The following is a 25671-nucleotide window of genomic DNA, read 5'->3' as shown; positions in this document are numbered from 1 at the left end:
GTTTGACTAGCCTGACATCTACAGCCTTGACATTGTTATTCTGTTTCTCTCTGTGTGACTGATTTCTTTGACACAAAGGTTCTCTGTGTGAAAGTTCAATTGTATTGTAAATATAAACAAAATACGCAATCAATATGCAAGATATCACAAATGTTCAGAAACGAAAATATGTGAAAAACTCTGAAGAAGCTGAAAAGAAGAAATGCTGCTCGCACAGACAGAAAGCCAGATGGTAAAATTCAGTTTAGCGGTGAGAGAGAGGAAATTAATCTTATTTACGCCCAAGTTCAAAAGGTTAAAACATTTTTGGGAGAAGGAAATCCAAACAAAGAGCTTGTGGACACTATATTGTGCTTTTTTTATTGACAAAAACATTGAAGCTGATTTATTAGAGCGCCCTGATGCCCCCGCGTCCCCAGTGCACTTTGGCCTGTTCGTGTTTACATCGCGTGCCACGCGTTGTGCTATTTTTGCTAAGCCCCGCCCCTTTTTCTGTTGCATTATGGGAGAGGCCGGATTGGCCGTGACGTGTTTAAGAAAACGGCCGCATTCGTGCGTGCAACAGGAGTGGACATCTGGAAGAAGCGAACAAGAAGAAGAAGTGATGCGTTGGTTGTGCCGCTGTCTACGTTAGGCTACACCTGAGAGAAAAAACGCCTGAGAGACGTGATATTACTTGCCAGATATTATTTGCCAGACGTCACCCGTTCAATTAAAAAACCCATGGCCTCGAAAGCGGGTATTGACCACACTTCCTTGTCCTGCGGCATCTCGTGAGGAGAAAATTTTACCTCGAAAGCGAGCAACCTTTGCGACATCTGCACACGTCAAGGCTAAAGAACTACAGTACCTGCGATTTGAGGTCCCTCCGATGAGTGGACACCTCCCATGTTGGAGACCCTTTCACTATTATCGTGACCAAAATAAACCTGTCATGACAAGCCACCTGCAATGTTCAGACGCTTTTAACTCGTCCCAAGGGTGTCCTTTCATCACAGATACCACTGTATCGCACAGAACAAGAACTGTCCGTGCCATTACCGTAGAGGCTCGATTCCAGACAAAACATAATTAATCTTGTCGCTCTTCGTGCATCAAGTGACGGAACAATTGATGTTCAACACTAATTAAGTAACTTACAACTTGGGCTGTGCACATGACTGTGTGCATGAGTTGTTAATGCGAAAGAATGTGTATGAGTGCGCCTTGAGTCACCTTGTGGTGAGATATGTGCGCGTTATAAATTCTCGTATTATTATTACTGTATTATTATGTCTTTGCCTTTATATATGGCCCAAAGTCAGAATTGGTGTCCATTTTTGTGACATACAAAATCAATTTTAAAAATGAACATTTTCTTTGTTTTGAAAATAGAGATGTAGTTTAGAGCATAAATACGCAAGGAACAGCTATGATTTAAGAAAACTCATGTTTGATCACTTCACAGATTCAGGTTTAAAAGTTTGCAGGAGTTCATAACTTCACACCGTCACAAAATTTAGACTTGTTAAATCATTGTTGCTACATGTATTGGGTCTGTTTTAGACATCTGAGCAAATTGCTACAGCAAATTACTTTGCATTTCAAGCAAGTTAAACTTGTTTTGGCCACACATGATGCAGATGTGAACTCCATTAATGGGAAGTTCATAACTTCACATAATTTACTTTTATTGGTATAATAAATTTAATTTATACAGGCAGGAAACAATTTGTTTAGTTTTTTAATCTGAAAAAGGTGAGCTGGAACATGAAGGTAATTTTTGAAGATGAAGTGTGGAGAAGATTTTTTAGTTATATGTATTATTTATAGAAATTAATATTGTCACAATTTGTTCACAGCAAATATTGGCATAAGTTATCATTAAATCTACAATTTTGCTGTTTTTGTGCAAAATGTGCTTGAAAAGTACCATCAAAAGGATTTCAATACACCAAAATGTTTGTTTGACTCAAAGAGTTGGCAGAAACTGAAAGTTTTTTTAGAATGTCCTAGGAGTTCATAACTTCACACCGTGACATCACAAACTATGGCTAATTCAAACCAAAGTAAGAAAGTGCATATGTCATCTTATTTTCTCTCCAGCTACTCTTTGTAATCAACATACAACTAAGTAATAAAAGTAAAACATTTGTGAAAACAAACGATAACAAAAATCATAAAATGTGAGCGTGCGCATAACTTCACAAGAATTTTTGTTATGTTGGTCTCTAGTACAGTTACTGTATAATATATTTGCAAAACAATGACAAACTGAGAACACAGAGTTATAGTATAGGCTAAAGCTGCACTTATATTACAAAATCAGATTTTAATTGCCAAAATAAAACAAATTGTTTGAAACTTGTGAAAGTTCATAACTTCACATCAATCACACATTTATACTAAAATAACTAACTAAAGTCTCTTGCAAATAATTCTAAACAACTTAATGATTTACTTAACCAAACTCAGTCATGAAAACTGTTACCGAAATCATTATTTAGTTAGTGTTTATGTCAGCTGACTGTGTGTTCATAACTTCACATCATTTATTTAACTGAAAAGCTACGTACTAAAATCTGCTGGTAAATTAAAATAAAAATGACATCAAACTGTAACAGCCTACTCTGGAGAAGAGCAGCACATCATTTGAGGTAGTGATTTAGTGTAGTAAATTAATTATTGTGTATAAATCATACTCATGGCATGTGTTCATAACTTCACACCGTGGGGCTGAGGGTCAGTTGATGTGAAGTTATGTACACCGTGCAGTCAACCCAGATTCATGCTGGAATTATCAAAATGTAATTTTGAGGGTTGATATTCAGAAAACTTCTTACAAAATGTCCAGATAAAGTCAAATGTACTCTTTTGCTATTAACAAGGCATTATTTTAAACACGCCCTTGAAAAATGAGCTTGAGTTATGTGAAGTTATGAACTTCATGACAAAACGGCTAAGTACTTCAGAAAGAAACAGTCAGCAGCCAGTAGATTCTTTTTGTGATGAAAATCATGGTACAGTGTAATTTGGAAACTGAAAATAGTCATTTTACATATATTTTGGGTTTTGACATGAGTTAGTAACTCTCACATAAAAATAGTGCGCAAGACACAGAGAAAATGGCTAACTAAAGCATACTGCTTGACTTTAGTGACAAAAATTGCTTAGTATCTAAATCTAATGTACTTTTATATGCAAAATTGCTGTTCCACTACAACCTTAACTTTCATGGCTAGCATTTAAGGACAAAATACACTCTCAGTGGAGATAGTAGGAAAGTTCATAACTTTCTCACAAGAATTTTTTATTTCTCAATTACTCAAACACCAATGAATGAACTTGATGCAAACTTTCAGTGTGACTGCTGCTAGTGGATCCAAATGCATTACAAAGCTAGGTGTTCCCCAACCAGTCAATTTACTCATTTTATAAGGCAAAAGGTTGGAAAGTTCATAACTCTTTTTTCACAAGAAAATCTGCACGTAAACTTCAAACTACTTTTGAACATGCAAAAACAAGTCAAACAACCCTTTTTATGTTTTATACCTCTGCAAAACATACTGTAAAATACCTTTTTACAAAAATATATCAGGTTTCAATCTTTAATTATTATTTAGAGCTGATCAGTGAACATAAATGAAGTCTTACGGAAATAGTTATGAACTTTCTGTGAAATTTTGTCTCCCCATTTTCTGCAGGCTCACTGACAAAATTCAAAAACTTTGCTTTGTCAAAGGTACATTTGAGTTTTACTGGCTCAGTGAAAAGTCATTCATGACATTCTGTCCCATAAATATGACAGAGTAGACCATGTTTCAATATGCTGTAAGGTCATGTCACAAAAAATGGCCAAAATGTAGTGCTGCTGACTTCAGATAATGGCGACATTTTCATTAAAAACAACTGAGCACACAATGTTTCTCTAGGTGTGTACTTCATACTTTTTTTTACAAGTCTCATTAATCTTTACAAGGATTTTATTTTTCTTTGATGTACAAATCAGGTTAGAGCCAAGGTTGCACAGCTATTTCAGCTGTGGACACCATTTCAGACTTAAGGCCATATATGCCGTATTGCTTCAGTGACTTATGCTTGTTGTTTTGGTGTGTGTGTCTATGCATGTGCGTGCGTGCATGCAAATGAATATGTTTTTGTGCGTGTGTGTGTGTGTGTAAGTGCGTGTGTGTGTAAGTGTGTGTGTTGTCATTCTTACATTCAGCCTGTTATAGTTGCATTTACCATTTTCAATGTTGAAGACAAGAAACACAACATGGTGTCAGAAGTCGGCGCTGTTTAACTAACCAAGAGAGGCAAAAGAGCATGCAGTCTGCCATAAAGCATCAAGACTTATGCCACAGCGAGCAGGGGGCAACAGACGACACTCCAGCAGACGACGCACGTGGAGAACAAGATGGCGAACCAGCCACAGGCGCGGACAACAACGTCCGAAAGGATTCACATCCAGCATACCAACCCCAACAAAACTACCAACTGGAGCGGGCAGAAAGGAATGGGAGCGTTTCAGAAGAACTTTCGCCAACTACTCCAAGGATACAAGGTTGGAAAATGAAGCTAACGAACTGAAAACTGCGGTATTTCTAGCATGCATGGGGGAGGATAATGCTGAACTGTTAGAGGGGTTTGATTTCGCAGACGGCGAAGACAAAGAAAACCTGACACATGTGATACAGAAATACGAACATTTTTTTGTGGGGGAGACAAATGAAGTGTATGAAGCTTTCATATTTCACCATAGAAATCAAGATGATGATGAAAACATTGATTCGTATACATGTACAATCCTTGAGAAAATTAGCAAAGACATGTGGTTCTGGTGACCAAGAAGACAGGATGTTGAGGGATAAAATGGTTCTGGGGATAAAGGATGTTAGGTCAAGGGAAAAACTGCTAGAGGTCAGAGGTCTTACTCTAAAGCTAGCAGTAGGAATGTGCAAAGCAGCAGAAGCAGCACAAATCCAAACAAAAGACATAGGCTATATATAGCAAATCCCAAACAAGAACAAGAAGCTACAGTGCACAAAGTGAGCCAGCACAAAGGTCACAAAGAAAAAGCATCCCGTCAAACAAATCATAATGCATAAAATGTGGCAAAACACATGAAAAACATAACTGTCCGGTGTTTGGCAAAACATGTTACAAATGCGGATACAAAAATCATTTTGCAACACATTGCAAGAGCAAGAAAAAGGTACATGCCATGCAGGAACATGACACAGATACAAAAGAAGAAGAAGATCTGTGCGTAAGTGCTCTGTCAAGCACTAAAGTAAAAGACAATGAGCTGTTTGTCACAACAGATGTAAAGGGGGTCACAGTCAAATTTAAGGTTGACACGGGGGCACAGGCCAATGTCATGCCCAAAACTGTTTTCAAACGAATGAAAAACAAATCAACCCTCAAAGACACAAAAACAAAACTCACAAGTTTTACAGGAAACAAACTCAAAGTTTGTGGGAAAGTGTACTCTTCCAGTGATGGGAGAAGAACTGACTTTCTTTGTTGTAGACACAGATCAACATGCCATTTTGGGACTTGATTCCACCACAAAACTGAACATAATCAAAATTATGACTGTCAATACAGACATGGTGGACAAAGAATACGCAGATGTATTCAAAGATCTAGGGTGTCTGGACAAACCACATAAAATCCAACTTGATCCAACAGTCAAACCTGTCATTCAACCTCCGAGAAAGGTTCCGTTTGCACTCGCAGAACTTGATAGGATGGAACAGTTAGGGGTTATTGAAAAACAAGAAGGTCCAACAGAATGGGTTAGCAGTATGGTCGTGGTAGAAAAACCAGATAAAAGCCTGAGAATCTGCATGGATCCAAAAGATCTAAACGTTGCGGTGAGACGTGAGCATTTCGCTCTGCCTTACCGTAGACGAAGTAACATCGCAGCTTCAAGGAACTGAAGTTTTCACAAAGCTAGACGCACAAAGTGGATTTTGGCAAATACCACCAAAACTTTGCTGCATGCAAACAGCGTTCGGGCGGTATGTCTTCAAAAGACTGCCGATGGGTCTTGCTAGTGCTAGTGAGGTGTTTCACATAACAATCAAACAGATGTTCAGCGACATTCCGAGAGTCGACAATTGGATCGATGACATTCTCATTTGGGGTCACAATCAAAAAGAGCACGATGAAGCATTGAAACAGACCTGTTTACCCTTACGATTTTGGCGTAATTTATTACGATTTTCTGCAAAAAATACGCCATTCCGCTATCCGTGTCAAGACTACGATTTTCATAAATAACAAACAAAAAAAACAAAAAAATGTATTACTTTTTTTTTATTAATTCACATGTTTGGCATTGCTTTTTTCAATGGCAAAATGGGGTGAAAAAGCACAGGACTGACCTGAGATCATGTCTGTCTGATGAGATGCTGGAGAGCCTTCTAGTGGTGAAGTCTCGCCCTCACTCATTCGGCAAGCGCAAGTACAGTAGAGAAGCGCTTGACACACTGAAAAAGGCCTACTACGAGCAAAAGAAAAAGAATCAGTGATGCATGTGCTTTTGATGTGATCTTCTTTGAAATTATGATGACTACAAAAACTGTGTTTTGTTTGTGAATGATGGATATGTGTGCATGATTGCGTTTCGCAAACACAGTTGTCATGTGCGTTGTAATTGGCGGCGAATGCTGGATGACTACTATTTTTGTGCCAGGATTACTATTTTTGGGGCTGAGCATTACTCCAAAACACTTATGGGGGTAAACAGGTCTGCTAAAAGCAACACTCAAAAGAGCAAAAGATTGCAACTTGACACTCAAAAAAAAAAAAAAAGTGAATTTGCACAACCAGAGATCAAGTATGTAGGTCACATCATTGGCAAACAGGGTATCAAACCAGATCCAGATAAGATCAAAGCGATACAAGACATGCCAAAACCTGAGTCAAAGAAAGAACTGCAAAGACTTCTGGGTATGAGCAACTACCTAGCCAAGTTCTACCCAAACATGACAAATACAACAGCACCACTCAGAAAGCTGTTACTGAAAAATGTAGAGTGGCACTGGGAACATGAACATGACAAGGCACTCATGGAACTCGAGAAACAGTTAACTTGTTCACCAGTTCTCGCACACTACAATCCAAACAAACCTGTCAAAATCACCACAGACTCATCATCTGTAGGGATAGGTTGCGCACTTATACAGGATGATAAACCAGTAGCGTATGCTTCAAAAGCACTTACACAAACTGACCAAAACTATGCACAAATTGAAAAAGAAACACTAGCCATTGTGTTTGCCTGTGAGAAGTTCCATCAATACATATATATGGAAAACAGTGCGAGGTTGAAACAGACCACAAACCAATAGAAAACATCTGGAGGAAAACATTAAACCAATGTCCTCCAAGGATTCAAAGACTCATGTTAAGACTACAGAGATATGACCTGATCATAAAATACAAACCTGGGAAAGAGATGTACATTGCAGATACACTGTCAAGAGCAACACCCAAAATGCAAAGACAACCATCTCAGGAAGAAGAGATTCTGAATGTACATTGCAATCATTTCATGCAAAATATTCCAGTCTCGCAAGACAAACTTGAAATCTAAACAACGAAGTGACTGTGGTAAGATGAACAAAGTTAAAAAACAAAGGAATACTGTACTCACCAATACAAGAACAAGACAAGACGGTTCGAATTTTCGCTTATGGAAGCTTCATCAGGAAAAACAAGAACACAAAAGACAACAAAAAGCAGACGCAACACGGAACGAACAAGGTTTGAAAGAAAATGGAGGGGAAACACACAAAAAAGGGAAGGAACTCCGGAACGGAAATGAATGAAAGGGGAGAGAAGTGGTTGGATGATGTCATGGGCACAGGCATACTAGACTAAAAGTGATACACATTCATGAAAAGGGGGGGGGGGGGGGGGGGGGCAGAGGGGGGGGGCAGAGGGGAAACACTAGAAGACACTGAGATGAACCAACTCAGAAAGTAAATCCTCAAAGGATGGCCCGCAAACAAATATGAAGTAGACAAAGACATTAGAACTGAGCACGATTGATGGTTTGATCTTCAAAGCAGACAAAATCATCATTCCAAAAACAATGAGGAAAGAGATGCTCAAAAGAAGACATGAAGGTCATCTACTGTCATCTAGGCATGGAAACATGCAAAAACCGAGCAAGGCAGATAATGTTCTGGCCCGGTATGTCAATACAGATAGAAGAAATTGTTTCAAAGTGCAGTACATGCATCACACACAGAAACAAACAACAAAAGGATCACCACTGATCAATCATGATATTCCAAATGCACCGTGGCAAAAAGTAGGCACAGACTTATTCCACTGGAATGGTCATGATTACTTGCTCGTAGCTGACTACTACTCGAAATTTCCAGAGATAGCTCTACTCACAGACATAAAGAGCCAGACAGTCATTTCACACATGAAATCTATCTTTGCCAGACATGGCATTCCACAAGAGGTAGTTTCAGACAATGGGACACAGTACACCAGTGAGGAATTCAAAACATTCTCAAAACAGTGGGAATTCAAACATACAACATCCAGTCCCACATTATCCAAAAGCAAATGGTTTTGCAGAAAGAATGGTCCACACCAGTCAACAACACAATGCCATCACCAGCAGAAACAAACAAAGTTCAGAACAAGACTCACTCTCAGAATGAAACCAAAGAAAAACAAAATCATGAGAGAAATCAAAAGACAGTATGACAAACATGCAAAATCACTTCCAGATTTGCACACACAAGAGAAAGTGTACATGAGAAACAAAGAGGACAAAATATGGGTGCCTGCAACAGTGCAGAAAAAAGCACAAACACCAAGATCATACATGTACATTGTTCTGTGATAGTCTGTTAATACTGTTGTTTTAAACTGTCTAACTGGCTAGATCATGAATATATAATTTTATGTGATGATCTGACTAAATGATAATAATTACGTGTACTACTTACTTTTAAATGGATTATAAATTTTAGGTATTGTTCTAGTATTCACTAATGTTGTATTGATATTACTGGCACCCCTTTTAAACTGATATGGTTTTTACCTTTACAAGGCGACGATGTGAATTTGTGATGTAGATATGTGGCTGGTTATGTGTGAGAATGTAAATAATTGTGTGTGTGTGTGTGTGTGTGTGTGTGTGTGTGTGTGTGTGTGTGTGTGTGTGTGTGTGTGTGTGTGTGTGAGTTGTGTCTGTGTGTGCATGACAGTGTAATGTACGTATGTATGCATGCATGGTGATGTGTGTCTGCATATGTGTCTGGTTGGTTTTTATTTTATTTTTACCGTGCCGTGCCAAGATGAAATCCTTTTGCAAAATTGGTGAATAAATATCTTGTATCTTCAAACAGACACAGGTACATACAGAAGAAATAGAAGTGACCTACTCAAAGTCAACACAAAGTCAAACCAAGACACACCAATTGAAAACACAGGTGAACAAACAGATGCAGCTAAAAATCAAAACAAACCTGACTGTCTGCACAGTTCACAAAACAATGAAAATGAAACTCTGGTAAAGAACATAGTGTCACCAACAACCAAAACATCAGAAACAGAAACACAGGCGCATGAAAAAAGCCCTAGGATTCAAACACCAAAAACAACTAGAAGTGGTAGAGTGGTGAAAATGCCAGTAAGAATGAGGGATTTTTTCATGTGATTTGTAAATGAAAGAGAGAATGAAGAATTGTTTTTGTGAGATGAAATGATGTTGAGGTGATTGATGTATGAATGTATTATTCAGGAAAATATGTACCAGAAAGGATATATATTTTGTTTATTTGAATTGTGTCATACTCTTTTGTGACATAGAATGTGGAATAAGTGGAATATGTGTTACTGTACTTGGAACAGTGACACATGTGTGTAACATTTGCAACTGGAGAAGTGGTGAAAAGTGATGCAAAACAGCGTGGAAGGACTTTTAGTTATAAGTGAACAATGAGGACATTTGTGACACAAATCGTGAGAAGAGAAAGACAGTTGTGACGCGCAACAGAATTCAAGGACTTCAAATATTTGTGTGAAAGGAAAAAATTGTTTTGAATTATTGAAAATATTGAGGGGCAGTTGAATGGATGTTAAATAGATGTATAGAAATGTTAATCAAACAGATAACATTTTACAAGAAAAGGGATTTTATACTGTAAATTATAATGTTAATCAGAAAGATAACATTATAGAAGTAGGGGGATGTTATACTGTGAATTATAATGTTAATCAAACAGATAACATTTTACAAGAAGGGGGATTTTATACTGTGAATAATAATGTTAATCAGAAAGATAACATTATAGAAGGAGGGAGATGTTATATTCACAAATATGTTGTGTACAACGTGACTATGTTGGGAGAGTGCTTCCTCTTTGGTTTGGACAGTAAAGACGTGTTTCGAACCTACTCCAGTTTCAAGCATGTGTGTATGAATGCATACGTATCAACACACACCCATGCAGACAAGAAACACAACAATATCTATCAAATTAGATATCCCTAAAAGGCAGGAAATCATCTAGGGCCACGATTTGATTGTTAGATGAACGTTCAGACATGTCACATAAAGAATATTGTAATTTAATCAGCATACCAGGTTAGGTGTTGATTTTCTGAGCCAGTCAGATCATATCACATTTGTTCGACAATTTGGTTGCAACTTGCAGTTGCGCAGGCTTATGTCCGTTACTTAAGTTTCAGGTTTAGACTTTTTTTTAATAACTAATGATAATATGGAATTTGGTTGTGTTTCTCACAGACATTTCTTCAAACAGGAAGGTATGGCTTCTAATCTTGTTCTACCACACGCGCTTTATTGAGCCGTTTTTGAGCGCTGAACCATCCTGTTTATTGGTGATACCCGCTACAAAAATTTGACACACAGCTATTTTAGGCAACAGGCAGTATACAAATACAAAAGTAGACACAGATTTGCGAGTTCAGGAACTGTTTTAGTATAGATGTCGCTTTCTGTTGGAATGTTTTAGTGACAAAAGACAAAGATTACACAAGGCTCTTCTTGACCCCTTCTTCCAAAGTGCAATCTTTGACGCCAAAAGCGATAGAAAGCTCAGAAGACGTAATAATGCAAATTCTGTCACTTCTAATGTCTCCCAAGAACTGACTTTCAAGAATTTCAAGAACGAAACTTCGTCATATCAATTATCATCAGTAGAAAATTACTCTTCGCATCGTACATCAATGAGATCTTCCTTTGTGCGTCTTTCGACAGCACAGCTTACTTACAATTCGACCATGCGCCCTCGCAGTAATTATCAACTTTGATTTGGTATTTAAGCGTAATTGTTAAAAATCTTTGCCTTTGCTAAAAACGATATTAACGACTTTCTTGTTGTTGTTATTGTTGTTTGTCACCCAGGTCGTGATCAATAAAAACGCGAGGAAATCATGTACAAAAAACCAACAACAATCATGTTAAATAAACCAGTCTTTCATAGTGCTCTAGCTTTTTTGTGCACCATTGAGCACACACACACAACACAACACCACACCACAACACAACACAACACAACACCACAACACACCACACCACACCACAACACAACACAACACACATACACACACTCACACACACACACAGAGTTACTTTCCAATTCCACCTACCTGGATGAGTTTCTGCTCATACTCGGAGGCCTCGTGGCTGTAGTCAATGGCCTGTGTGGGGGGAGGCATGCTCGGCTGGACATCGTCAAGTTTGATTCCCAGGCCGTCTGCAGAATACACGCTCAAAATTACACTTTTTGCCACTGAAATTATTAAGGAATAAAAGCTGCAATACTTTGTATTTGTTTTGTACCAGCATGGGACAAGATCCAAACAATCTGAGAAAATCAGTCTTAAAAAGGAGAGATTCTTAAAATGAGGCCATCAAAAAAACAATCTGAAAAAGCAAGGTCTTAAAAAGGAGGAAGTCTTAAAGGTGGTCGTCTACATTTTTGCTTTTTTTCAATAATCTTATTGTTAGATTTCGCTAAAAAGTTCTGTCAGATGATGAATGAACCATGGGGAAAAAAGTTATAGAAAAAAAATATATGTAAAAAAAGATGTTATTTTGGGGTAGCGTGACTCACGCTTCCAATATTTTGTTTTCTGTTTGCTGAGAACATGTGCTTTGCCTAAAAATACTGACCAATCAAATTCATGTCGCTATGCTTATAGCCACGCCCAAACAAGTGCAGCAACAGTTTGACACTGGAGCGCTGTCCACGCTTTTTTTTTAAACGCACGAAATGCACGGGATTTGAGAGGAGTTTTGCACTTGGCATTTTCCAAAAAAGGATATCCTACTATGAGTACTACGCTGGAATACTACATGTACAATGAATTTTCAAACGGCTACACTGGCTTTGTCTTTCCTGATCGAAAGAGGGTGTATTGTTGATATTTGTAGATAATAGACTCTGCATTTTAATGGTCAAATGGCGATTTCGGTATAAAAATGTAGACAAGAACCTTTAAATTGAGGGTTCTTAAAAGAGAGGTTCCACAGTATGCTTACCATCCTTGTTCGTTGCTCCTTCTGTGCGTAGGAGCTGGACAGCATTCACATATTTCTTCAGCTGGTGTTTCAGCAGTTCATTTTCCCTGAAAATATTAAATTGAAGCCATGTTTGAACATGCAAGACGGGCGCTGTGGCGGGGTGGTAAGACGTCGGGCCTCTTAATCGGAAGGTCGAGGGTTCGAATCCCGGCCGTGGCCGCCTGGTGGGTTAAGTGTGGAGATTTTTCCGATCTCCCAGGTCAACTTATGTGCAGACCTGCTAGTGGCTTATCCCCCTTTGTGCGTACACGCAAGCACAAGATCAAGTGCGCACGAAAAAGATCCTGTAATCCATGTCAGAGTTCGGTGGGTTATAGAAACACGAAAATACCCAGCATGCCTCCTCCGAAAGCGGCGTATGGCTGCCAAAATGGCGGAGTAAAAACGGTCATACACGTAAAATTCCACTCGTGCTTTTTGTGCGTGGGAGTTTCAGCCCACGAACGCAGAAGAAGAAGAAGAAGAAGAACATGCAAGAACAGACAAACATTAGTTTTGGTGCATGATACAGATGTGTCATTTAGAGATCAAGAAAAGCTGCTGGGCCAATTTCATTTACAGTCAAACCTGCCTATAATTACCACACAAGGAACCAACTAAATCCTTATGGACAGGTGATCATTATGGAAAGGTGACTTATATAGAAAAGAACCTTGTTGGAGATCCTTTAGGGTGGTGGTAATGGGCAGATGGTTGTTATCAAGAGGTGATCACCAGGCAGGTTCAACTGTCTTTCTACATCTGTCATCATCGTGTGTACTGTTGCTATCCTTGCACCCTTGAGATCTTGTTTTATCCACATTTTTCTTCCCCAACTTTGCCAACTGTAGCTGCAAAATGTCATTTATTACAAAAAAAGCTTACTAAACCCTATCAGCACTCATTGTAACTTGGACAGTGAATGCTAAATACTGTATTTTCAGGACTAACAGGCGCTTCGCTGTGCAAGGTGCAACCCCAACCTTTTCCTTACAAATGAGAAAAGGCCCTTTACAAAAGAACATATATATATATACAGAATAGAACAATTAAAAGTACAACCTACAAAAAATAAATTAATCATACAGACACAAATCACCACATGTACTGTTCACACAATAATCATATATGCAATACACACTATATATATATATACAAACATACACAGCTAACACTCTCAACAATCATAACAACTTTATGGGAGAGGAGTATGTGCAGAAATGGAATGAAGAAGACATTAGGCCAGGTTGGTGTAATATTCTGTGAAAAAGAAAGTTTTCAACTGTTGTTTAAAAGAGCTGAGAGAGGTCCATTATGCCCCTTGAACTGTCTGTCGATCTGATTTCTTGATTTGAATGGTTAATTGGATACATGGAAAACATACACAAACCTATTCTCCACCTCTCTTCTCTCTCACACAAACACACTGGGGTGTTCCACCTCTCTTCTCTCTCACACAAACACACTGGGGTGTTCCACCTCTCTTCTCTCTCACACAAACACACTGGGGTGTTCCACCTCTCTTCTCTCTCACACAAACACACTGGGGTGTTCCACCTCTCTTCTCTCTCACACAAACACACTGGGGTGTTCCACCTCTCTTCTCTCTCACACAAACACACTGGGGTGTATGTGGTGTGTGAGGAGAGGTAGCACCTTTGTAAACTTAGCAGCAGCTTCTTCTGCAGGAAATGGACATGAACACTGGTCCTCTCTCAATAACAAACTCTTCACTTCAGACTCGGAGAAAGGGATATCTGTGGTCACACAATGGTACACCGCTTCTGATGGGGAGCTAAAGGAAGTGAGGGGCTGATGTGTTCTACTCATCGTTTGACAGACCAAGCTCAGGGACCTTGGCAGGCAGTCGACCTCGGAGAGACCCCAGCCTGATAACGTCCTTGGCCGAAAGCAGAGTTGCAGGACCCATGCCATGCCTAACTGCAGCACCTAATAACCTACGCTTCATGACGTACATACCTACAGTCAAACCTGTCTATAACGATCACCAAAGGGACTGACTAGAAGTGGTTTTTATAGACAGGTGGTCACCATGGACATGTGAATTATACAGCAAAAAACCTTGATTGGGATCCTTTGGATTGGTCGTAATGGGCAGGTGGTCTATATGGAGGTGGTCGCCAGGGCAGGTTGGACTCAACTGCAATACGGCTAACAAGGAAGAAGAAGCCACAGCCAACACTTTATGGAGAGGTGGTCACCAGGGCAGGTTGGACTCAACTGCAATACGGCTAACAGTAACAAGGAAGAAGAAGCCACAGCCAACACTTTATGGAGAGGTGGTCACCAGGGCAGGTTGGACTCAACTGCAATACGGCTAACAAGGAAGAAGAAGACACAGCCAACACTTTATGGAGAGGTGGTCACCAGGGCAGGTTGGACTCAACTGCAATACGGCTAACAAGGAAGAAGAAGACACAGCCAACACATAAGGACTGGGTGGCCGAGTGGTAACGCACTTGCGCTCGGAAGCGAGAGGTTGCGAGTTCGACCCTGGGTCAGGGCGTTAGCAATTTTCTCCCCACTTTCCTAACCTAGGTGGTGGGTTCAAGTGCTAGTCTTTCGGATGAGACGAAAAACCAAGGTCCCTTCATGTACACTACATTGGGGTGTGCACGTTAAAGATCCCACGATTGACAAAAGGGTCTTTCCTGGCAAAATTGTATAGGCATAGATAAAAAAAATGTCCACCAAAATACCCGTGTGACTTGGAATAATAGGCCGTGAAAAGTAGGATATGCGCCGAAATGGCTGCGATCTGCTGGTCGATGTGAATGCGTGATGTATTGTGTAAAAAATTCCATCTCACACGGCATAAATAGATCCCTGCGCCTTGAGTCCGAGTCTGGAGATACGCGCGCGATATAAGACTTCATATAACAAATAACAAATATAACACTAACCTCTGCAATTTACTTATGACGGCTTGGTCCTGTTCCTGCTGCTTGTCGTGCGAGTGTTTGAGATCAGCAATGTCCGCCCGCAGCATGGAGGACATATCCATCTCCTGTTCCAGCAGCGACTGTAGCGAGCGGTTCTGTTCCTCCACCTCATCCTTCCTCACCATCATCGCCACCACCGCCTGGCGCAACTCTTCTGTGAACACATACAACAGTAAATGCTGTCATTAATAGAAGATTTTTGGAAATAACTCCGTCGGGTTTGTATGGGCTGTGGAAGAGTGACCTTTTCTTGCAAAACCTGTGACAAACAAAACCTGTGACAAACAAAACCTGTGACAAACAAAACCTGTGACAAACAAAACCTGTCACAAACAAAACCTGTCACAAACAAAAGAGGGGCCTATTACTAGCGAGGGCACTGTCGGAAACACGTGGACTGGAGCACGTGTTTCTGACACCCCCTCGCTAGTCCAAGTATTTCTGACACTCCCCTTAATAGTGATTGGTCCCTCCTTTATTTGTCAGAGGTTTTGAAAGAAAAGATCACTCTCCCACAAACCCGACGGAGTTATTTTCAGAATGCTTCTATTGAGCCTGAAATTGATTTTTTAAAGTCTTTTTAACCATTATTCAGTGCCAAAGCTTTTTGCAGCTAGGTTAGTGAAGTCGACTTCACCAAATTAATTTGAGGCTTAGCAATGAACATAGATTAAGACTGGATAAGGTGGATATTTCCTGCACTGTGTGCTGTTATTTGCTCACAACACAAGGAATGAAAACGCATGACAGAGTGTAAAAGAGACCTATGATTTCAACATCGAAAAGATAATTTGCTCAGAATATTACTCTCGGAATTAGAATAAAATGTCTAATTTCAGCCCAATGCTTAAACAGTCCCCTGCATGTGTACTTCTGACACTTATTGAAAAGGCTGCACTTTGTATTTCATGGCTATGATTACTTTTGTACCAGTCTCAAGACCCAACAGATTTATGAACTTCAAGCAAAGGAACCTTCTCTGAAACCCTCTCTTGAAGTAGTCTAAACTGAACCTGTGTCATTTCAAGGCTTCTCACCGTGTGACATGTACTGATGGGAGTGTTCTGACATCACTTCAGATATACCGCCGTCTCCTTCTGTTCTGGCGCTGAAACAAACAGAGCCATTGATGGTACAGTGGAACCCCTTTTAAGGTCCCCCAATTCAAAAATTTCCCCTTTCTGTAAATTCCCCCCCATTTTAAGACTCCTTTCTCGTATAAACCTGATTTTCTCCCCTTTTTGGAGGTCTTGTTCCATTCTATATGGTTACTGATTTTTGTTTGCTTGTTCGTGGGCTGAAACTCCCACGGCTTTTACGTGTATGACCGTTTTTACCCCGCGATTTAGGCAGCCATACGCCGCTTTCGGAGGAAGCATGCTGGGTATTTTCGTGTTTCTATAACCCACCGAACTCTGACATGGATTACAGGATCTTTTTCGTGCGCACTTGGTCTTGTGCTTGCGTGTACACACGGGGGTGTTCGGACGCCGAGGAGAGTCTGCACACGAAGTTGACTCTGAGAAATAAATCTCTCGCCGAACGTGGGGACGAACTCACGCTGACAGCGGCCAACTGCATACAAATCCAGCAAGCTACCGACTGAGCTACATCCCCGCCCTGGAGGTCTTGTTCCATTCTATATGGTTACTGATGATGTTTCATGAAAACACAGCAGTGTAAATTTGACAGTGACACACAAATAATGTCCTGTTCCTTTCGCAGGTTAATTACCAGCAGGAACTTGTTAGGAAGATGTACATCAGATGTACAAGTCAGAAGGACAAAGTTGAAGGATCAACTAATCTTGCAGATGGTAAGGAAAACTTACAACATTTAAGTCAGTCTATTAGGTTCACCATTACAAATAACATCTTTAAATTTAAGGGGTCATAAATCTGAGCACATTTCTAGGTTTTTCATTATTCAATTTGTGGAAAATCTGTAAATTTATGGAAAGGTAGAAGCCCTACTGATGTTTGGGCAAGAAATGAAGCATGACATAAAACACAAAACAAACAGCAAAAATATGAAAATGTCTTGTTACCTCTCCAGGCCTTTCTGAGCCACCGCCAGACCGAACACAGCACTGTCAACATCTCCGCGAGAAAACACTGACATCTCTGAAGATGCATCTGAAAATGAATGCTGTCAATGAGATCAGAGACTCACAAAAGCACAGCAAATGCAGAGAGAAAAAGACGAATTCCTCACTCGTCAGGTTTTAATGGGTCATAGAAGAGTTGCTTTCCCTTGTATTTCCTTGCTTTTCCAAAGAACCACTAAATCAAGCTACACATGACATACTAGAATGAATACCCGCTTCGCCGGGTAGCTGGCTTCGCCGGGAAGAAGTACTTAGAGCCGTACGCCGGCTTCGCCGGGTCCGAACAATGGACCCGCCAAGCTTAGGTCCCTCCCAGATTCGTGGAATGGGAACAGCACGAAAATGATTCAGTGGCCATAATGCCATTCCTGACCATATCGAGTCCCATCCTTGTCGACGAATGTAACCGTGTTAATCACCTTTGGAGGCGAACTCCACTCAAACAGGATTGAGCAATTTATAGCTTATCTGTAAGCCCTTTTGAACTGTTATGGCTTCTCAAAGGAAGGCCAGTACATACAAATACACAAAAGCCGCCAGACCACATCACAAACAGAACTGAACAATCCCCAGGTGTTGCTCACATAGAGACACACACACACACACACACACACAAACACAGAGAAGCCGTATATATAGAGAGATAGATGACAGTGTATTTTTCGCGTGGCTATAAATTGATTCGACCTTTGCACTTTTACAGTGAGGATAATTTACGGGTCCAATTTACGTTCTGGACACTGCGGTGACCTTCTAAAAATAGTAACAGAACGCCGGGAATATCCGAAGACGCTGCACTCATACTATAGTGCACCATACGAAGGAAGGGAGGTAAACGCTGAAAACCTGGAGAAGATGAGAAGATAAGGAAGAGTTACTTATAATGGTGAAATGAACACAAAAACCAAAATCGGTTCAGCGCTGCGCGCTGAGAGCACGTGTTGAAATATCTCATCGATGATATTGTGTCCGGGGTGTAGCTGAATACGGTGTCCAAATTTGAAAAAGATCCACCGAGAACTTTGGCTTTGGTGTGTCGGTATGGGGGCCCGGGTAGCTGAGGTGGAACCAAAGTCGGTTCAGCGCGCACAAAATCGGTTCAGCGCTGCGCGCTGAGAGCACGTGTTGAAATATCGACCAGGTTGTGTCCTGTCCCGGGTCTACCTGAATATGCACACCAAATTTTAAGCAGATCCATCGAGAACTTTGGCCGTGCATCGCGAACTCACACACAGACACACACACAGACACACAGACACACAGACACAAGTCGTATATATATATAGATAGATGGAAACAAGGAAAAGCAATTTTTGCACAACTCGTAACAACTTGACCAAGTTATTACAGAACGTCGTCTATTCACTCTGATATGTCAAGAAAAAAGGCACAAAATCTTGTTAAAGTAACTGGTACAGTGAACCCCCTGTTAACACTATTGTGACTAGCACTGCCACGGCGTAAACGTCCTGCCTGCCCAAGCTTGCCACCAAGAAACTTCCCAAAAATCAGTAACTGTAAAGAAATCTGTCTAGCAAGCTTGAATTAAGTCCAATCACCACCAAATTTTGTGTACTAATTCAAAAATGGATGCCCAGTTCAGTCATGCTATTTATAAGTTAGTTACGCGATTTGTTTTAGCAAAGGGGGGTGAAAGGGGGATAATTTGTGTTTTTTAACGTTTTTTTGGGAGTTATGCATGAGTGACGTCTAAACGTTTAGGCGGCGTGCAAACAGCGAGTGCCGCCGACCGCGAGATACACGGTATGCACGGGTGGCGACTACACGCTTGTACCACCGAAACTGGCGACTAAATTTAGACGTGCTCCGGAGGTCGTCTAAATGGTTTACACGCCGACTTCAGTGAACAGAATGGCCATTTTCATGGTTTTCCGCCATCAAAGTCGACGAATTTTTTCGCCGTAATCGTTTTTAGACAGAACCCAATAGTTGGAAGTGCTGGACTAAAAATTTTTGTTTGTTTGCGAGATTCATTTCCCTTGTCATATTATTTTAGAACCAACACCGATAAGATTAGCGAAGACATCTTTGATTCGTTTCAGAGCAAAGTAGCACTGACCCATATTTCACTGGTGCCGTTTTTGACTCTCAGCTTTTACGCGGCAGGCACCCTCTTGCTCGTTTCATCTTTTGCGCCTCCATTTCTTCACGCTCTCCGTCCCACTGACCCATATTTCACTGCTCTCCGTCTCTGAATAGTCGCATTCCCCGTGCGAGGAAGCGGGAGGATGTTATCGAATCACCCTAGCGCATGCGCAAAGGAAGGAATTCCTCGTTATAAAAATAGATTGACTGGTGACCTTGCTTTACACGGCAACTTGAAAGTCGGCGGTCTGGTCGTCACCCGTGCATACCGACTGAGCGCCTGCGGTAGGCGGCGACTTTCAAGTCATGACTTCGCTGAAGTCGGCGTGTACTTTCGACGTCACTCATGCATAACACCCTTTGTGTGTGTTTTATTTTCCACTGCTTTTTTTAAAAGTTATTTTTTAACAGAAAGTATTATAAATAATGTTATAACCAAACAAGGTGTAAAACCTATGAATTAGCTGAAATATTGTTAACATTGTACACAGAAATAAGGAGACAGTACAAAGAAAAAAACAAGCAAATCCCGCATTCACTCACAGCATCCTGACTCAAATGAAACAAGTCGCGTAAGGCGAAAATACAATATTTAGTCAAGTAGCTGCCATTTTTCAGCAAGACCGTATACTCGTAGCATCGTCAGTCCACCGCTCATGGCAAAGGCAGTGAAATTGACAAGAAGAGCGGGGTAGTAGTTGCGCTAAGAAGGATAGCACGCTTTTCTGTACCTCTCTTTGTTTTAACTTTCTGAGCGTGTTTTTAATCCAAACATATCATATCTATATGTTTTTGGAATCAGGAACCGACAAGGAATAAGATGAAAGTGTTTTTAAATTGATTTGGACAATTTAATTTTGATAATAATTTTTATATATTTAATTTTCAGAGCTTGTTTTTAATCCGAATATAACATAATTATATGTTTTTGGAATCAGCCAATGATGGAGAATAAGATAAACGTAAATTTGGATCGTTTTATAAATTTTTATTTTTTTTACAAATTTTCAGATTTTTAATGACCAAAGTCATTAATTAATTTTTAAGCCACCAAGCTGAAATGCAATACCGAAGTCCGGGCTTCGTCGAAGATTACTTGACCAAAATTTCAACCAATTTGGTTGAAAAATGAGGGCGTGACAGTGCCGCCTCAACTTTCACGAAAAGCCGGATATGACGTCATCAAAGACATTTATCAAAAAAATGAAAAAAACGTTCGGGGATTTCATACCCAGGAACTCTCATGTAAAATTTCATAAAGATCGGTCCAGTAGTTTAGTCTGAATCGCTCTACACACACACACACACGCACGCACGCACACACACACGCACACACACCACGATCCTCGTTTCGATTCCCCCTCGATGTTAAAATATTTAGTCAAAACTTGACTAAATATAACAAAACTGTGACACTCACCAAATGATGTCTAGGTAATCCATATTGAATATAAGTCACATTTTCACAACAAAGTCCCAACTGTACACCTATGAACATTTCCAAAAGGATTAGGCTCCAGCCATCCATTGTTATCAGTGCTGCCACGCCCCCATAGCTCCTGCACGATTCCGAGATACATGTTCGTCTAGCAGTATCACCCCCTACCACGTGTAGTTTGCCGACTCGTACTAGCAACAACGGGACTGTTTCTTCCTCAATATCACTGCTATTATCGCTTTCTTGAGGCTAAAACGACACGATGTATCATGATCTACAGGATCCACAAGATCCAACATCCGGAGAATCTCCTCCCGTGACAAGGCTCGTCTTCAATTCATTTTTTTTGTTCGAAAACACCACGCAAATCTGCACTAATTTGATCAAGCCGGAAGAGAAAACCACGTGTATCAAGGGAAACAACTCAATTTATTGCAATCTTCAAAAACCGGGAAGCAATCACGAGTCTTGTACCTTGTATGACTGGTACTGAAAAATGCGCGTCCCGTCCATGGGCGTGTCAGCGCGGTTACTGATTTATCAGTGTCCCGTCGCGAAAGTGTTAAACACCAAGTTTTCATGGATTTTCTGTTCATATCCTCTGTGGATTTACCCCCGTACTCCCACTTCCTTCCTTTGACACTTGATTTTCTCAGATTTTGTAATGGTCTTAAAAAGGGGGTACCACTGTTTACTGTTAATGCTGGTAGGAGGACCTGCACAGTTCGTAACCCGTAGATTCAACTATTTATTATTAGTGCATATTTCTACGCACATACCCTTCCAGAGGGAGGCTCATGGCGTTTACAATATGCCGTGTGAGATGGAATTTTTTACAGTAGAACCCCCTTTCAAAAATCAGATCTCAAAAGAGAGGAAGACTTGAGATGGAGGTACATTTATAGAGGCTATGAACTGAACATCTAAGAAAGGAAGGTTTTAACAAGAAGAGCAAACGCTCGATCGAGTCACTTTCGCAGTTCTGAATATTATATGAGGCATCAGATGGACAGGAAGAAATTGCTATTCACAACACAATGAGTCACGTTCACATAAAATTTGAGCCCGGTCACTTTTATAGTTTCCGAGAAAAGCCCAACGTTAAGTTGTGTGTTGCCGAACAGAAAAGGCTAGTTATCTCCCTTGTTTTTCTGATAACGTTCGTAAAAGGCTACAGATGTAAATACTTTGATGTAAAGAATAATCCTACAAAGTTTCAATCACATCCGATGAACTTTGTCAAAGATATAAAATGTCTAATATTTCCTTTGACGCTGACCTGTGACCTTGAAAAAGGTCAAAGGTCAACGAAACCATCGTTAAAGTGTAGAGGTCATTGGAGGTCACGACTAAACAAAATATGAGCCCGATCGCTTTGATAGTTTCCGAGAAAAGATATAAAATGTCTAATTTTTCCTTTGACGCTGACCTGTGACCTTGAAAAAGGTCAAAGGTCAACGAAACCATCGTTAAAGTGTAGAGGTCATTGGAGGTCACGACTAAACAAAATATGAGCCCGATCGCTTTGATAGTTTCCGAGAAAAGTCCAACGTTAAGGTGGTGTCTACGGACGGCCGGCCGGACGGCCGGACAGACTAACACTGACCGATTACATAGAGTCACTTTTTCTCAAGTGACTCAAAAAGGAGGAAGTCTTAAATTGGGGGGTCTTAAAAGGGGGGTTCCACTGCAATGACACACACAAAAGAAAGGCTACAAACCTGAGTAAAGGTGGTCTGCAGTGTAGGAGGAGGCTTGAGACTGTGGAACACTGTCATTATGTAGCCCTGTCCTTCCCACCGGAGTTAGGATCGAGTTCCTGACACACAAAATTAAAAATTTTAGTAGTAAATTTTCATTTGATTAATATACTTACCCAACTCACATATAGCAATTAACCCTAGTTCAGTGCCGGTAACGCTGTACGCATCCCCTTGGTAACCAAGGGAAGCCCCTCTAAAAAAAGAGTGACCAATCCCATAAGGCCATATTAATACATACTTCCGACTTCCGTATGCGCGCGCATACGCCTCCATATGCATCATTCCAAACGAAGCCCAACTCACACCCTTTTTTAGAAACCCACAACCCACAGCGGGGAGGCGGGAGGGAATAAACGATGTGAGTTGGGTAAGTATATTAATCAAATGAAAATTTACTACTAAAATTTTTAATTAAATTACATATCTTACCCAACTCACATATAGCAGATTGCTACTATAGGTGGCGGGTACTCACCCTCTCAAGTACGAAGAACCTGCCCAGCAGCCACCAGAGACGGCAAGGCAGACGAGCCGTCCTGACGACAAGAGGCAACATCCCTCAAGTAGTGGTTAATGAAGATGTCCTCTGATCTCCAATATGCCACCGCAAGAACCTCCGAGAGGCGTCCTGAGCGGAGCACAGCCAAGGACGACGACCATGCCCTAGCCTCATGTGTTCTGGCAGAGGTAAGAGGCAGAATGGCTCTAGCATCCCCCGACTGGGTCTGCCACCACATATAAGCCTGCCTGATTGTCATCGACACCCATCTGGTCAGGGTAACTTTAGAAATGTCTTTACTTCTGACAGTATTGAGTGAAATAAAAAGAAGCTTTTGAGTTTCCGAGCGAAGAGGAGACGTTCTAGACAAGTAACTGCTGAGGGCACGAACCGGACAGTTAAGAGCATCAGGATCTCCTGGAGCCAGCACAGCGCTCAAGGGGGGAATATGAATAACCGGGGAAGCATGACCGGGCTTTTGATTCTTTGCTAAAAAATCCGGCCTAAACTTCAACGAAAAAGAACCATCCTTCTCTAAAGAAATATCACGCGCCAAACCCGACAAAGCGTGCACCTCACTGCCACGACGAGCTGTGGCGAGCAAAACAAGAAACAAAGTTTTCCTCGTAAGCTTAGCTAGACTAGCTAAGTGCAGGGGCTCAAAATCGTCCGATGCCAAAAAACGTAAAACTAAAAACAGATCCCACGCCGGGAGCTGCGTTTTGGACCGAGCTGAAAGAAGGGAAGCGCCCTTTAGCACACTCGCGATCACGCCACTTAAATCAATTTTGCGTCCCAGCTGTCTAAGCGTTGAAGATATAGCAGAACGCCTCACACGCAAGGAAGAAGGCGACCCCCCCCTCCCTGCCAACCAAGATAAATGATTGGCAACTTGCATTGACCTGGGAGAGAGAGGGCTAACACCATTTTCAGCGCACCATTTTGTCCACGCAGACCAGTGCGAGGAATAGACCGACTTCGTCGAATCTCTATGCGCTTGCTGTACCAAATTCAGAGTTGACTCTGAGGCACCCGCCCGGAGCAGAGAGCCTCTGATAGCACCCAGCCGTGAAGCTGCAACGCCTGCGGGTCCCCGTGCGGAATGCCCGACCTGGGTTGAACCAGGTCGCCCTTTCGAACGCCTAGAGGAATGGGTGGACGAACCGCCATGCGCACCAGATCTGGATACCAATGTTGACTGGGCCACCGCGGGGCCACCAGAACCAACGCTGGCTTTTCTATGTCTGCTTTCCGCACCACCTTGCCTAGCAGGCAAAACGGAGGAAAGGCATAAGCCTGCAGACCCGACCAATCCAGATCCAGCGCATTCACGGCCCAAGCTAGAGGGTCCGGAAACGGAGAGACAAACAAGGGGAGACGAGCCGAGAATCTCGTTGCGAACAGATCGATGGGAGGCTTGTGAACCTGCACCCAAAGACGATCCAGAGCCTGATGGGAGAGAGTCCATTCTGAGTGCAGGACCTTGCTCCCCCTGCTGAGGGAGTCGGCCAGGACATTGAGAGAGCCCCTCAGGTAAACAGCTGACAGCCGAATGTTGTGAGTGCTGCACCAGACCAGTAACCGACACGCGCTGTTCGACAGAACCTGAGAGCGCGAGCCCCCCTGGCGATTTATGTAAGCCGCTACCGTCGTGTTGTCCGTGTGTACCAGAACATGACTGTTTGCCAGCAGAGGCAGAAATGAACGCAGGCCGAGTGCCACAGCCTCCAGCTCCAGAACATTTATGTGCAGAGAGACCTGACTGGCGTCCCACACCCCTGAAGCAGTCTGGTCTGCCAAATGAGCCCCCCAGCCCGAAAGCGAGGCGTCCGTGAAAAGATTGTTCTCCGGTGCAGGGAGAACAATAGGGACACCCTGTGACACCCAGGGGAGAAGCCATATGCTCGTTGTACGACTGAACCAAGCACCCAACTCGATCAAGCAATTCCAGCCTTGAGTCGCTTGGTCCCACTGCGCTTGGAGCGCTGCTTGAAAGGGCCTCTTGTGGACTCTTCCCAGAGGGACAACAGTGGCCATGGATTCCATCTGCCCTAAAAGGGAAGTCAACTCCCGAGCCGTAGACAGATTCTTTCCGTAAAGAACACGGATAGCCTCCTGCAACTTGTCCACCCTCTTTCGAGCAGGACGGACTGACCAGTTCAGTGTATCGAACTCCATCCCCAGGTACGTGAACTGCTGGGAGGGCACCAGCTCCGACTTCACTAGGTTGGCTGTGAAGCCGAGC

At 41.7% G+C, this 25671-nt stretch overlaps 1 protein-coding gene across 1 annotated transcript in view; it reads right to left on the bottom strand.

Moving 5' to 3' along the window:
• Window positions 1-25671, bottom strand: part of LOC138960078 (sorting nexin-29-like) — a 60151-nt gene that overhangs the window by 18800 nt on the left and 15680 nt on the right. The window contains exons 11-16 of the mRNA XM_070331808.1: window positions 22886-22983; window positions 17561-17648; window positions 16551-16621; window positions 15475-15667; window positions 12530-12615; window positions 11635-11741 (exon numbers count right to left, since the gene is read on the bottom strand). Coding sequence (XP_070187909.1) covers window positions 11635-11741; window positions 12530-12615; window positions 15475-15667; window positions 16551-16621; window positions 17561-17648; window positions 22886-22983 — 643 coding nt within the window. The remainder of the gene's footprint in view (window positions 1-11634; window positions 11742-12529; window positions 12616-15474; window positions 15668-16550; window positions 16622-17560; window positions 17649-22885; window positions 22984-25671) is intronic.

This window comes from Littorina saxatilis, linkage group LG2 (genome assembly GCF_037325665.1).
Source record: "Littorina saxatilis isolate snail1 linkage group LG2, US_GU_Lsax_2.0, whole genome shotgun sequence".
NCBI lineage: Eukaryota > Metazoa > Mollusca > Gastropoda > Littorinimorpha > Littorinidae > Littorina > Littorina saxatilis.
The sequence above is the reverse complement of the archived record's forward strand: the minus strand, read 5'-3'. Positions and strand labels throughout refer to the sequence as shown.